This window comes from Bombina bombina, chromosome 7, assembly GCF_027579735.1.
Source record: "Bombina bombina isolate aBomBom1 chromosome 7, aBomBom1.pri, whole genome shotgun sequence".
Lineage (NCBI taxonomy): Eukaryota > Metazoa > Chordata > Amphibia > Anura > Bombinatoridae > Bombina > Bombina bombina.
This window is the reverse complement of record NC_069505.1, coordinates 603,640,315-603,654,922: the sequence shown is the minus strand read 5'-3', so window position 1 is coordinate 603,654,922 and position 14,608 is coordinate 603,640,315. Positions and strand designations below refer to the sequence as shown.

Sequence of the window (14,608 nt, the reverse complement as noted above, 5' to 3'; positions counted from 1 at the left end):
CAATCTCTGAACAAGAGAAACGGCAAAACCCCAGACGTACGTTTTGGCCTATTGTGGGCCTCGTCGGTGAGGTGCAACCATATCCCTCTAGGCACACCGAGCAATGGGTCCACGTCTGGATTCCCGCATCACACTTAGGGAGACTTCCCCAAGTGTCATAATTTGCATAAATAAAAAGAGAAGCGCTCAAAAATGCTATGGTTGGTTCACCACAATACACCATATCTAGGAGCCTTCAGATAATGCTCAGGTTGGCTCACCACAATAAACCATATCTAGGAGCCTTCAGATAATGCTAAGGTTGGTTCACTACAATACACCATATCTAGGAGCCTTCGGATAATGCTCAGGTTGGTTCACCACAATAAACCATATCTAGGAGCCTTCAGATAATGCTCAGGTTGGTTCATCAGCAAAATGCAATAGCTTTAAGGTTGCAAGTTTCTTTAAAAGGGACAGTCTAGTCTAAAACAAACTCATTATACAGCTAGAGCACAACATTTTAAACAATTTTCCAATTTACTTCTATCATCAATTTTGCTTTGTTCTCTTGATATTCTTAGTTGAGGTTCATATGTTAAATTACTAAGCCCTTGAAGGCCGCCTCTTAGCTCAGGGCATTTTGACAGTTTTTCACCACTAGAGGGTGTTAGTTCATGTGTTTCATATAGATAACACTGTGCTCACGCACATGGAGTTCCTAGGAGCCAGCATGATTGGATAAAATGCAAGTCTGTCAAAAGAACTGAAATAAGGGAGCAGTTTGCAGAGGCTTAGATACAAGATAATCAGAGGTAAAAAGTGTATTAATATAACTGTGTTGGTTACAGAAAACTAGGGAATGGGTAATGGGTAATAAAGGGATTATCTATCTTTTAAAACAATAAATATTCTGGTGTACAAGATGAGTGGACACAACCACTCATCCTACCAAGTTGAATAGTACCATTAAGTCCAGTATTAAAAGCAGTTTAGCAACTCCAGGGTAGTGCACTAATGTTTTTTTAAGTTCCTTTGGGAAGAAAGACGCTCAATAAATTATATTCTTCCATAGTACATGACTGATGCAAAACATGAATTCTGTTGACAAATAAACTATTCATCAAAGCTATGATACTCCTCCTCTATGTATCCTACGATGGGCCACAAGATTAGATTTGTCTGCAAAATGTCTCCCACATTCAAAGCATCTATAAGGTTTCTCACCAGTGTGGGATCTGTAATGTACAATAAGTTTAGTTTTAGTAAGGAATCGTTTGCCACATACATTGCATTTATGCGGCCTATCATCTGTGTGTGATCTCTGATGCACGGACAGATTTGATTTGTCCGCAAAACGTTTGCCGCATTCATTGCAACCATGGGGCTTCTCTCCGGTATGAGATCTCAGATGTATAGTAAGACGAGACTTGTAAGGAAACTGTTTGCCACATACATTGCATTGATGGGTTTTTTCTTCTCTATGTGTTAACAGATCATCGTTATACAAGGGCATTCTATTAATTATGTTAGCATAATGTATGCTAATTTTCTTGTCATTTTGCATATTTGTCATCGCTATGTTGTTGCAGCTATTGACAAAATTCCTGTTTGGAGAGTCCATAGATTGTTCACAGTTAAACGATACAGATGAATGAGGATTGCAAAAGGATGATGAGTAAAGAGAGTTTCCTTCAGGCTTAGCTTGAAACATATTTGAGATGTTCTCCACCATCAGATTTGAGGAACGGTCCACTGTGATAGACTCTTCAAACGTGTTTCTGTACAGAGGTCCTTCTGCTTGTAATGAGTATTCTGAGAGTATAAAAGAAGAGTAGAAGCTATCATTATAGCAATAAATAGAAATAAAAAACAAACGTTTCAATAATGTAAGGTCCAATAAATTTACCACAAAGTTACCAATCTAATAGATGCGCATTCGTAGCAACGAATTCTGAATATGTTGGCTGCTAGCTTCATTTGGCTCTATTCGAATCCGGATATCTTCGTGTTAAAGTGCAGGAAAATCCAGATCTTTGTATGTGGCACTTTCACACGAAGATATCCGGCTCTGAATACAGCTCAATGCTGCTGGCAGTCAACATATTCAGAATTCATTGCAACGAATGCTCATGTCTACAATCCAATCAACAACGTCTAAGAACACACAAGAAGCCAACGTGTGTCAGGCTGGCATATTGTGTAATTAGTACAGGAATTGGCACGTTTAAGATAAATCAGCGTTCTCTTCAAGATCTATTTAATCACCTGGCTGATTTTACTTACCACAACAAGCTAAAATTTAAGGAGCACTAAACACAGTAGAAGACCATACTATGCATAATGTTCAACCAATTAAAATAAATGTATTCAATATGTTTGTCCTCTTCCCACCTCAGGGGTTGCTAGATCAGGTTTACCCCACATATAATTCAGGTTCGGACTCTCAGAAATTGGAAGAGGATATTCAGTCGCAGAGTTGGTGTTTACTTATAGTGCAAATTTAAATGAGAACTTTATCAAAGTCGCATATAGATGGTTTCTTAATGCATCCAGGATAATAATAATGTCTATGGGGTCTGTTTTAGGGGGCGTCAAGATAGTGGTGCTTTGTCCCAAGGTTAAGCAGCTTTGGGATCAAACTTCAGATTTACTTAATGAACTACTTAAAGGGACACTAAACCCAAATTATTTCTTTCATGATTTAAATAGAGCAGCAATTTTAAGCAACTTTCTAATTTACTCCTATTATCCATTTTTCTTCGTTCTCTTGACATCTTAATTTGAAAAGCAGGAATGTAAAGCTTTGGAGACGACCAATTTTAGGTTCAGCACCGTGGATAGCGCTTGCTTATTGGTGGCTAAATTTAGCAAACCAATAAGCAAGTGTAACCCAGATTCTCAACCATAAATGGGACGGCTCCTAAGCTTTACATTCCTGCTTTTTAAATAAAGATAGCAAGAGAACGGAGAAAATTTGATAATAGGAGTAAATTAGAAAGTTGCTGCTCTATCTGAATCATTAAAGAAAAAAAATCTGGGTTTAGTGTCCCTTTAAAGGGGCATGAAATCCATTTTTTTTAATTTTATGATTCAGGTAAAGAATACCATTTTAAAAATGTTTCCAATTAACTTTTATTATCAAATGTGCTGCATTCTCTTGTTATTCTTTGTTGAAGAGATATCTAGATAGGTGTGCACATGTCTGGAGCACTACATGACAGGAAATAGTGCTGCAATCTAGTGCTTCTGCTGATGTATAACTGCAGTATAGTTCTGCAAACACGTGCACGCTCCTGAACATACCTTCCTACATATCAACAAAGGATAACAAGAAAATGTAGAACATTTGATAATAGCAGTAGATTGGAAAGCTGTATTTGTATTGTATTTGGGTGTGCACTAGTTAATTCTTGTTGTTAGTCACACCATAATGTTACCCATGACGTTAGGGGAGAGTATGGGGGGGCTGTATACAGATTTCATATAATAGAAGGAGAATGTTGTTAGTAACCAGTGTACAGAATGTCTGCTAACTCTATGTTTAAAGGGACAGGATACCCAAATGTTGAAGCAGATGAAAGTGATGCCGCATAGCTGTAAAAAGAGGACTAGAAATGATCACCTGAAAACCTCTATGAAAAAAAGGGAAGATATTTTACCTCCAACTGTATTCACACCCCACTGTAAAGGGACTTTACGCAGCCAATCAGGATGCTAGTCACAGGACTTGTAAACGGAGTGTGCATCTGGCATGTGCAGGCACAGTCTTGTTATTTCCCTGTTCAGTTTAAGGAATTTTACAGTCTAATCTCACGAGGTTTCAGTGAAATCTCATGGGATCACAGCAAAGCAAAACAAAACCTCAGCACTGCTGATGCCGATTGGCCGGTTTCCCCCCCCAACTTGCACCTGACAGGAGCTGAAGTAAAACTGTTGACAGTGCACTGACTTTTATGAACTGAAGACATTTTGAGATAAAATATCTTCCTTTTTTACATAGAGATGTTCAGGTGATATTTTCTTATCACCTTTTTACAGTTATGCTACATCACTTTAAAGTGATTTAGCACATGGGTAATATCTCCCTTTAAGCTTCTGAATTTTCATGTAAAATTGATAAAGACTCAAAAATAGTACAAAAAAATGTATTCAAGTAAACTAAATTTTAAAGTCATTTAAAAGGGACAAAAAGGGACAGTAAGTGAACACTGCAATTTGAATAAACCAGTTAGTTATTTGTAGTAAATCTACATCAACGCTCATTATTCTGCCCCCTTTTCATGCAATTTAACTGAAAACTTCTCTAATTCATTGAACTGAAAAAGCTCACAGCTCACCCTGCTACATATGTGTGTATCTAACTGGCTTTAGCAGATAAGAACTGCAAAACAATGCACTTTACACTAACAATATGACTGGGGCTAACCTTCTAAACATAATGTGTGTTATACAAGATACTGTTGTCTCTTTTGAGCAGACAGGATGTTTGAATACTAGCGCACGGGTCCTCACAGCATATGTGCATATGCTGCCGAAAAACAGTATATTGCAAAAAATATATAGTCTAGAAACATAACTATAAACCAAAAGGTGTTTTCCATTCTATATCTAGAAGACAAAAGTACTTACCTGCGTAAGAGTCTGAATATAAATCCGCCTTTTGAAAATTCTTTTCATCTTCTTCATCCTCGCTAATTAATATGGTGTCTACACTTTCGTCAAGAAGACCTGAAATATACAATATGTTATCAGTGGGCGCAGCTTGCCAGCCATTTCAAAGTGGCCAGAAACAATATTCATTTTAAAATCACTTTTTTACCGCTCCTGCTGCATGATATAGAAACGGTGCAGGAGGCTATTTGCAGCTTAAAGGGACAGTCTACACCAGAATGTTTATTGTTTAAAAAGATAGCTAATCCCTTTATTACCCATTCCCCAGTTTGTATAACCAACACAGTTATATTAATGTACTTTTTACCTCTGATTACCTTGTATCTAACCCTCTGCAGACTGCTCCTTATCTCAGTTATATTAATATACTTTTTACCTCTGTGATTACCTTGTATCTAACCCTCTGCAGACTGCTCCTTATCTCAGTTATATTAATATACTTTTTACCTCTGATTACCTTGTATCTAACCCTCTGCAGACTGCTCCTTATCTCAGTTATATTAATATACTTTTTACCTCTGTGATTACCTTGTATCTAACCCTCTGCAGACTGCTCCTTATCTCAGTTATATTAATATACTTTTTACCTCTGATTACCTTGTATCTAACCCTCTGCAGACTGCCCCTTATCTCAGTTATATTAATATACTTTTTACCTCTGTGATTACCTTGTATCTAAGCCTCTGCAGACTTCTCCTTATCTCAGTTATATTAATATACTTTTTACCTCTGTGATTACCTTGTATCTAACCCTCTGCAGACTGTCCCTTATCTCAGTTATATTAATATACATTTTACCTCTGTGATTACCTTGTATCTAACCCTCTGCAGACTGCTCCTTATCTCAGTTACATTAATACACTTTTTACCTCTGATTACCTTGTATCTAAGCCTCTGCAGACTGCTCCTTATCTCAGTTACATTAATACACGTTTAACCTCTGTGATTACCCTGTATCTAAGCCTCTGCAGACTGCTCCTTATCTCAGTTATATTAATATACTTTTTACCTCTGTGATTACCTTGTATCTAACCCTCTGCAGACTGCCCCTTATCTCAGTTATATTAATACACTTTTTACCTCTGTGATTACCCTGTATCTAAGCCTCTGCAGACTGCTCCTTATCTCAGTTATATTAATATACATTTTACCTCTGTGATTACCTTATATCTAAGCCTCTGCAGACTGCTCCTTATCTCAGTTATATTAATATACTTTTTACCTCTGTGATTACCTTGTATCTAATCCTCTGCAGACTGCTCCTTATCTCAGTTATATTAATATACTTTTTACCTCTGTGATTACCTTGTATCTAACCCTCTGCACACTGCCCCTTATCTCAGTTATATTAATATACTTTTTACCTCTGTGATTACCTTGTATCTAATCCTCTGCAGACTGCTCCTTATCTCAGTTATATTCATATATGTTTTACCTCTGTGATTACCTTGTATCTAAGCCTCGGCATACTGCTCCTTATCTCAGTTATATTAATATACTTTTTACCTCTGTGATTACCTTGTATCTAACCCTCTGCAGACTGCTCCTTATCTCAGTTATATTAATATACTTTTTACCTCTGTGATTACCTTGTATCTAAGTCTCTGCAGACTGCTCCTTATCTCAGTTATATTAATATACTTTTTACCTCTGATTACCTTGTATCTAACCCTCTGCAGACTGCTCCTTATCTCAGTTATATTAATATACTTTTTACCTCTGTGATTACCTTGTATCTAACCCTCTGCAGACTGCTCCTTATCTCAGTTATATTAATATACTTTTTACCTCTGATTACCTTGTATCTAACCCTCTGCAGACTGCCCCTTATCTCAGTTATATTAATATACTTTTTACCTCTGTGATTACCTTGTATCTAAGCCTCTGCAGACTTCTCCTTATCTCAGTTATATTAATATACTTTTTACCTCTGTGATTACCTTGTATCTAACCCTCTGCAGACTGCCCCTTATCTCAGTTATATTAATATACATTTTACCTCTGTGATTACCTTGTATCTAACCCTCTGCAGACTGCTCCTTATCTCAGTTACATTAATACACTTTTTACCTCTGATTACCTTGTATCTAAGCCTCTGCAGACTGCTCCTTATCTCAGTTACATTAATACACGTTTAACCTCTGTGATTACCCTGTATCTAAGCCTCTGCAGACTGCTCCTTATCTCAGTTATATTAATATACTTTTTACCTCTGTGATTACCTTGTATCTAACCCTCTGCAGACTGCCCCTTATCTCAGTTATATTAATACACTTTTTACCTCTGTGATTACCCTGTATCTAAGCCTCTGCAGACTGCTCCTTATCTCAGTTATATTAATATACATTTTACCTCTGTGATTACCTTATATCTAAGCCTCTGCAGACTGCTCCTTATCTCAGTTATATTAATATACTTTTTACCTCTGTGATTACCTTGTATCTAATCCTCTGCAGACTGCTCCTTATCTCAGTTATATTAATATACTTTTTACCTCTGTGATTACCTTGTATCTAACCCTCTGCACACTGCCCCTTATCTCAGTTATATTAATATACTTTTTACCTCTGTGATTACCTTGTATCTAATCCTCTGCAGACTGCTCCTTATCTCAGTTATATTCATATATGTTTTACCTCTGTGATTACCTTGTATCTAAGCCTCGGCATACTGCTCCTTATCTCAGTTATATTAATATACTTTTTACCTCTGTGATTACCTTGTATCTAAACCTCTGCAGACTGCTCCTTATCTCAGTTATATTAATATACTTTTTACCTCTGTGATTACCTTGTATCTAATCCTCTGCAGACTGCTCCTTATCTCAGTTATATTCATATATGTTTTACCTCTGTGATTACCTTGTATCTAAGCCTCGGCATACTGCTCCTTATCTCAGTTATATTAATATACTTTTTACCTCTGTGATTACCTTGTATCTAAGCCTCGGCATACTGCTCCTTATCTCAGTTATATTAATATACTTTTTACCTCTGTGATTACCTTGTATCTAAGCCTCGGCATACTGCTCCTTATATCAGTTATATTAATATACTTTTTACCTCTGTGATTACCTTGTATCTAAGCCTCTGCAGACTGACCCTTATCTCAGTTATATTAATATACTTTTTACCTCTGTGATTACCCTGTATCTAAACCTCTGCAGACTGCTCCTTATCTCAGTTATATTAATATACTTTTTACCTCTGTGATTACCTTGTATCTAAGCCTCTGCAGACTGCACCCTTATCTCAGTTACATTAATATACATTTTACCTCTGTGATTACCTTGTACCTAAGCCTCTGCAGACTGCCCCTTATCTCAGTTATATTAATATACTTTTTACCTCTGTGATTACCTTGTATCTAAGCCTCGGCATACTGCTCCTTATCTCAGTTATATTAATATACTTTTTACCTCTGTGATTACCTTGTATCTAATCCTCTGCAGACTGCTCCTTATCTCAGTTATATTCATATATGTTTTACCTCTGTGATTACCTTGTATCTAAGCCTCGGCATACTGCTCCTTATCTCAGTTATATTAATATACTTTTTACCTCTGTGATTACCTTGTATCTAAACCTCTGCAGACTGCTTCTTATCTCAGTTATATTAATACACTTTTTACCTCTGTGATTACCTTGTATCTAAGCCTCTGCAGACTACCCCTTATCTCAGTTATATTAATATACTTTTTACCTCTGTAATTACCTTGTATCTAACCCTCTGCAGACTGCTCCTTATCTCAGTTATATTAATATACTTTTTACCTCTGTAATTACCTTGTATCTAAGCCTCTGCAGACTGCTCCTTATCTCAGTTATATTAATACACTTTTTACCTCTGTGGTTACCTTGTATCTAACCCTCTGCAGACTGCCCCTTATCTCAGTTATATTAATATACGTTTTACCTCTGTGATTACCCTGTATCTAACCCTCTGCAGACTGCTCCTTATGTCAGTTATATTAATATACTTTTTACCTCTGTGATTACCTTGTATCTAAGCTTCAGCAGACTGCTCCTTATCTCAGTTATATTAATATACTTTTTACCTCTGTGATTACCTTGTATCTAAGCCTCGGCATACTGCTCCTTATCTCAGTTATATTAATATACTTTTTACCTCTGTGATTACCTTGTATCTAAACCTCTGCAGACTGCTTCTTATCTCAGTTATATTAATATACTTTTTAACTCTGTGATTACCTTGTATCTAAGCCTCTGCAGACTACCCCTTATCTCAGTTATATTAATATACTTTTTACCTCTGTAATTACCTTGTATCTAACCCTCTGCAGACTGCTCCTTATCTCAGTTATATTAATATACTTTTTACCTCTGTAATTACCTTGTATCTAACCCTCTGCAGACTGCTCCTTATCTCAGTTATATTAATATACTTTTTACCTCTGTAATTACCTTGTATCTAAGCCTCTGCAGACTGCCCCCTTATCTCAGTTATATTAATATACTTTTTACCTCTGTGATTACCTTGTATCTAAGCCTCTGCAGACTGCTCCTTATCTCAGTTATATTAATACACTTTTTACCTCAGTGATTACCTTGTATCTAAGCCTCTGCTGACTGCTCCTTATGTCAGTTATATTAATACACTTTTTACCTCAGTGATTACCTTGTATCTAAGCCTCTGCAGACTGCTCCTTATCTCAGTTATATTAATATACTTTTTACCTCTGTGATTACCTTGTATCTAAGCCTCTTCAGACTGCTCCTTATCTCAGTTATATTAATATACTTTTTACCTCTGTGATTACCTTGTATCTAAGCTTCAGCAGACTGCTCCTTATCTCAGTTATATTAATATACTTTTTACCTCTGTGATTACCTTGTATCTAAGCCTCTGCAGACTGCTCCTTATCTCAGTTATATTAATATACTTTTTACCCGTGTGATTACCGTGTATCTAAGCCTCTGCAGACTGCCCCTTATCTCAGTTATATTAATATACTTTTTACCTCTGTGATTACCCTGTATCTAAGCCTCTGCAGACTGCCCCTTATCTCAGTTATATTAATATACTTTTTACCTCTGTGATTACCTTGTATCTAAGCCTCTGCAGACTGACCCCTTATCTCAGTGCTTTTGACAGACATACAGTTTAACAAATCAGTGCAGACTCCTAAAAAACTCCACAGGAGTGAGCACAGTTATCTCTACATGACACGCAGGAAATAGTACGGTCTGTGAAAAACTTTCAAAATGCTCTGAGCTAAGAGGCGGTTTTCAACGGTTTAGAGCCTGCCTAGGATTAGCTTTTCAAAAATACAACCAAGAGAACAAAGCAAATTTAAAGATAAAAGTCAATTGGAAAGTTGTTTATAAAATTGCATGCCCTATCTGAATCACAAAAGTTTAATTTTGACTAGACTGTCCCTTTAATTTAAGGTAAGAATTTAAGATGACAAAAGGTGTAGACTGTCCCTTTAATTATTCAGATATAACACGCAATTTTAAAAGACTTTTCAATTTGCTTCTATTTTCAATTTTGCTTTGTTCTCTTAATGTCCTTTGTTGAAAAGCAAATCTAGGTAGGCACAGGAGCAGCAGCTGGCGATTGGTGGATGCACACATATGCCTCGTCATTGTCTCACCCGGTGTGTTCCGCTAGCTCCCAGTAATGCATTGCTGCTCTTTAGTTGTCTTATGATGGTTAAACACATAAATAATGCAAGGATAAAAAGTTATTAGTAATAACACAACCAGGATATAGAAATAAATCTCGCTGACGTATTGTATTTACTTACTTGCGTCTGAATCTGCTTCATGCTTTTGGTCCTGAATTCCTGTCTGGTACGTCGAAGTCGCATCTTCCGCTAGTTCCGTTTCCTTTTCTACTTGACAAAGAAATTATCATCAATTAGGATTTTGTTTGTAATTAAATGTAAAGTTTTACAAAACCATTTAACAAATCACATCAGCTGTTATTAGAGCACAGAAGGTTCAGAAGTCTGTGATTGGCCGGGTCGTGAGACAGCTGCTTCTGACTGGCTGATGTGCCCTGATGATTAGTTTCGACGCTTGCCACTCCCAAGCAGGACTTTGCCTATGTGTTTAACCCAGGTTTAGCAAAATCAATTCAAATGTTCCAATTTGTAAAAGTATTTAATTATGAACCTAAAATATTTATCAAGTCGGATTATAAAGTCTTTCATGTAAAGCACTGACCTATAGAAGTGTCGGAAGAGTTGTCTGCTGGTTCAATAAATCTTTCACATCTATTAACGTCTTCTTCATCTTCAATTGTTATCAAGTCTACATTTTCTTTAAGGAATCCAAGTGAGAAAAAAAGGTTAATAAAATGATTCCATTTAAGTGAATTAGAAAGGTTTTATGCACAGTCTAGTCACAATGAAACTGCCATGATTCAGAGAGGGCATGTGATTTTAAATAACTTTTACAATTTCTTATTCACAAGAGCGCACTGCCATAGGCTCCAATGGGAGCCGCGTTGTGATGCCGTTGTACATGGTATCAGAACTTACACAGCAAAAGGGGTGAGCAGAGTAGCGATGGCAGCATATTGTAAATATATATGTATATGACTATATACGTATAAATGTATGTGTTAATATGTGTATATACGCATTGTAACACAAATATATATGTATATGACTATATACGTATAAATGTATGTGTTAATATGTGTATATACGCATTGTAACACAAATATATATGTATATGACTATATACGTCTAAATGTATGTGTTAATATGTGTATATACGCATTGTAACACAAATATATATGTATATGACTATATACGTATAAATGTATGTGTTAATATGTGTATATACGCATTGTAACACAAATATATATGTATATGACTATATACGTATAAATGTATGTGTTAATATGTGTATATACGCATTGTAACACAAATATATATGTATGTATATCAGCATATACATATATATCTACTGGGGACACAAAGTTCCAATAGACCACAATGTAAAGGCACTATTCAGAGCCTTTTTTTTTTTTCTTACACCCTACACCCACCGACTTTAGACCCCAAAAACTGCCTAGTGCAGTTACCGGTTTTTTATTTTTAAGAAAACGAACACTTGACTTTGGGGGCATTTGTGGCACATTTATAAATTTAACCAGAGATCTAATTTCTGGTTATTTTATAAGCGCTAATTGCTCTCGCAAGCTTGCGGTAGCAATAACCAGAGACAAAACAAAAGATTGGACTGCACTAGCAAATGTAATAGGTCAAACCAACATAAAAATGGGCTGTCTCCAAACCCAAAAGTGAAAATATGTCAAAAGAAAGTATTAGATAGCTCTGATTACTATCACCTAGATTTAGAGTTCTGCGTTAGCCGTCAAAAGCAGCGTTAAGGGGTCCTAACGCTGCTTTTGGCCGCCCGCTGGTATTTAGAGTCAGGCAGGTAAAGGTCTACCGCTCACTTCCCTACCGCGATTCCAGGCTACCGCAGATCCCCTTACGCCAATTGCGTATCCTATCTTTTCAATGGGATCTGCCTAACGCTGGTATTTGGAGTCTTTGGAGAACTGAGCGGTAGAGCCTCTACCGACAAGACTACTAACGCCAAAAAAAGTCAGTAGTTAAGAGCTTTATGGGCTAACGCCGGAATATAAAGCTCCTAACTACTGTGCTCTAAAGTACACTAACACCCATAAATTACCTATGTACCCCTAAACCGAGGCCCCCCCCACATCGCCGCAACTCTAATAAAAAATTTTAACCCCTAATCTGCCGACCGGACATTGCCGCCACCTACGTTATACTTATGAACCCCTAATCTGCTGCCCCTAATATCGCCGACCCCTATATTATATTTATTAACCCCTAATCTGCCCCCCCAACGTCGCCGCTACCTTACCTACACTTATTAACCCCTAATCTGCCGACCGGACCTCGCCGCCACTATAATAAATGTATTAACCCCTAAACCGCCACACTCCCGCCTCGCAAACACTATAATAAATTGTATTAACCCCTAATCTGCCCTCCCTAACATCGCCGCCACCTACCTACAATTATTAACCCCTAATCTCCTGCCCGCACCGTCGCAGCTACTATAATAAAGTTATTAACCCCTAAACCTAACCCTAACACCCCCCTAACATAAATATAATTTATACTAAACTAAATAATATTCCTAAAATTAACTAAATTATTCCTATTTAAAACTAAATACTTGCCTATCAAATAAACCCTAATATAGCTACAATATAATTAACCCCTTAATGACAACTGACGTACCAGGTACGTCATGCATTAACTTACAGTTAATGACAATAGACGTACCTGGTACGTCAGTTGTCTAAGAGAGTGCTGGAAGCGATCGCAATCGCTTCCAGCAGCTCTCAGGGTATTGCAGTGATGCCTCCATATGGAGGCATCCTGCAATACCCTTTCAGAAGACTCCGATGCAGAGAGAGCCACTCTGTGGCCCTCTCTGCACCGGTAGCGATGGTGCCGGTTCGTTGGTGGGTGGGAGCGCAACAGGGAGGCGGGTGGGCGGCCCATTGCTACCCGGAATCCGGCTCCTGTAAGTGCAATGTGCACGCCGGGTGCCGGGAGCGTGCGGGGGCGCGATTAGCTACCCACACTGACACCAATGAGGAGGGAAAAAATAAATATATAAGGATCTGGGAGGGGGAGGGGGTTGGGGTATTGTGGGGGGCTGCTACACTACAGAAAACATTTAAAATGGCAATAAAAGATCAAAAAAACACTTTTTTGGGGGGGCAAATTGGGTACTGGCAGACAGCTGCCAGTACCCAAGATGGCGGCAATTAGGTAGGGGAGAGGGTTAGAGAGCTGGGGGGGGGGGGATCATGGAGGTTGGGGCTAAGGCAGGGGTCCATCACAGCTAAAACATTTTATTTTTTTTATTAAAAAAAAGAAAAACTCCTTTTATTTAGTACTGGCAGACTTTCTGCCAGTACTTAAGATGGCGGGGACAATTGTGAGGTGGGGGAGGGAAGAGAACTGTTTGGGAGGGATCAGGGGGTGGGATGTGTCAGGTGGGAGGCTGATCTCTACCCTAAAGCTAAAATTAACCCTGCAAGCTCCCTACAACCTACCTAATTAACCCCTTAACTGCTGGGCATAATTTACGTGTGGTGCGCAGCAGCATTTAGCGGCCTTCTACTTACCAAAAAGCAACCCCAAAGCCATATAAGTCTGCTATTTCTGAACAAAGGGGATCCCAAAGAAGCATTTACAACCATTTGTGCCTTAATTGCAGAAGCTGTTTGTAAATAATTTCAGTGGGAAACCTAAAGTTTGTGACAAAATTTGTGAAAAAGTGAACTTTTTTTTTTATTTGATGACATTTGGTGGTGAAATGGTGGCATGAAATATACCAAAATGGGCCTAGATCAATACTTTGGGTTGTCTTCTAAAAAAAAATATATACATGTCAAGGGATATTCAGGTATTCCTGACAGATATCAGGGTTCCAATGTAACTAGCGCTCATTTTGAAAAAAAGTGGTTTGGAAATAGCGAAGTGCTACTTGTATTTATGGCCCTATAACTTGCAAAAAAAGTAAAGAACATGTAAACATTGGGTATTTCTAAACTCAGGACAAAATTTAGAAACTATTTAGCACGGGTGTTTTTTGGTGATTGTAGATGTGTAACAGATTTTGGGGGTCAAAGTTAGAAAAAGTGTGTTTTTTTCAATTTTTTCCTCATATTTTATATTTTTTTTATAGGAAATTATAAGATATGATGAAAATAATGGTATCCTTAGAAAGTCCATTTAATGGCGAGAAAAACGGTATATAATATGTGTGGGTACAGTAAATGAGTAAGAGGAAAATTACAGCTAAACACAAACACTGCAAAAATGTAAAAATAGCCATTGTCATTAAGGGTAAGAAAATTGAAAAATGGTCCGGTCATTAAGGGGTTAAAGGGACATTAAACCCAATTTTTTTTCTTTCATGAT

At 37.4% G+C, this 14,608-nt stretch overlaps 1 protein-coding gene across 1 annotated transcript in view; it reads right to left on the bottom strand.

Annotated features, from left to right (window-relative positions):
* Positions 1-989: 989 nt before the first annotated feature.
* Positions 990-14,608, bottom strand: part of LOC128636140 (zinc finger protein 33B) — a 33,771-nt gene continuing 20,152 nt past the window's right edge. The window contains exons 7-10 of the mRNA XM_053689194.1: positions 10,845-10,940; positions 10,424-10,510; positions 4,612-4,710; positions 990-1,794 (exon numbers count right to left, since the gene is read on the bottom strand). Of these exons, the coding sequence (XP_053545169.1) occupies positions 1,109-1,794; positions 4,612-4,710; positions 10,424-10,510; positions 10,845-10,940 (968 nt within the window). The 3' untranslated portion in view covers positions 990-1,108. The remainder of the gene's footprint in view (positions 1,795-4,611; positions 4,711-10,423; positions 10,511-10,844; positions 10,941-14,608) is intronic.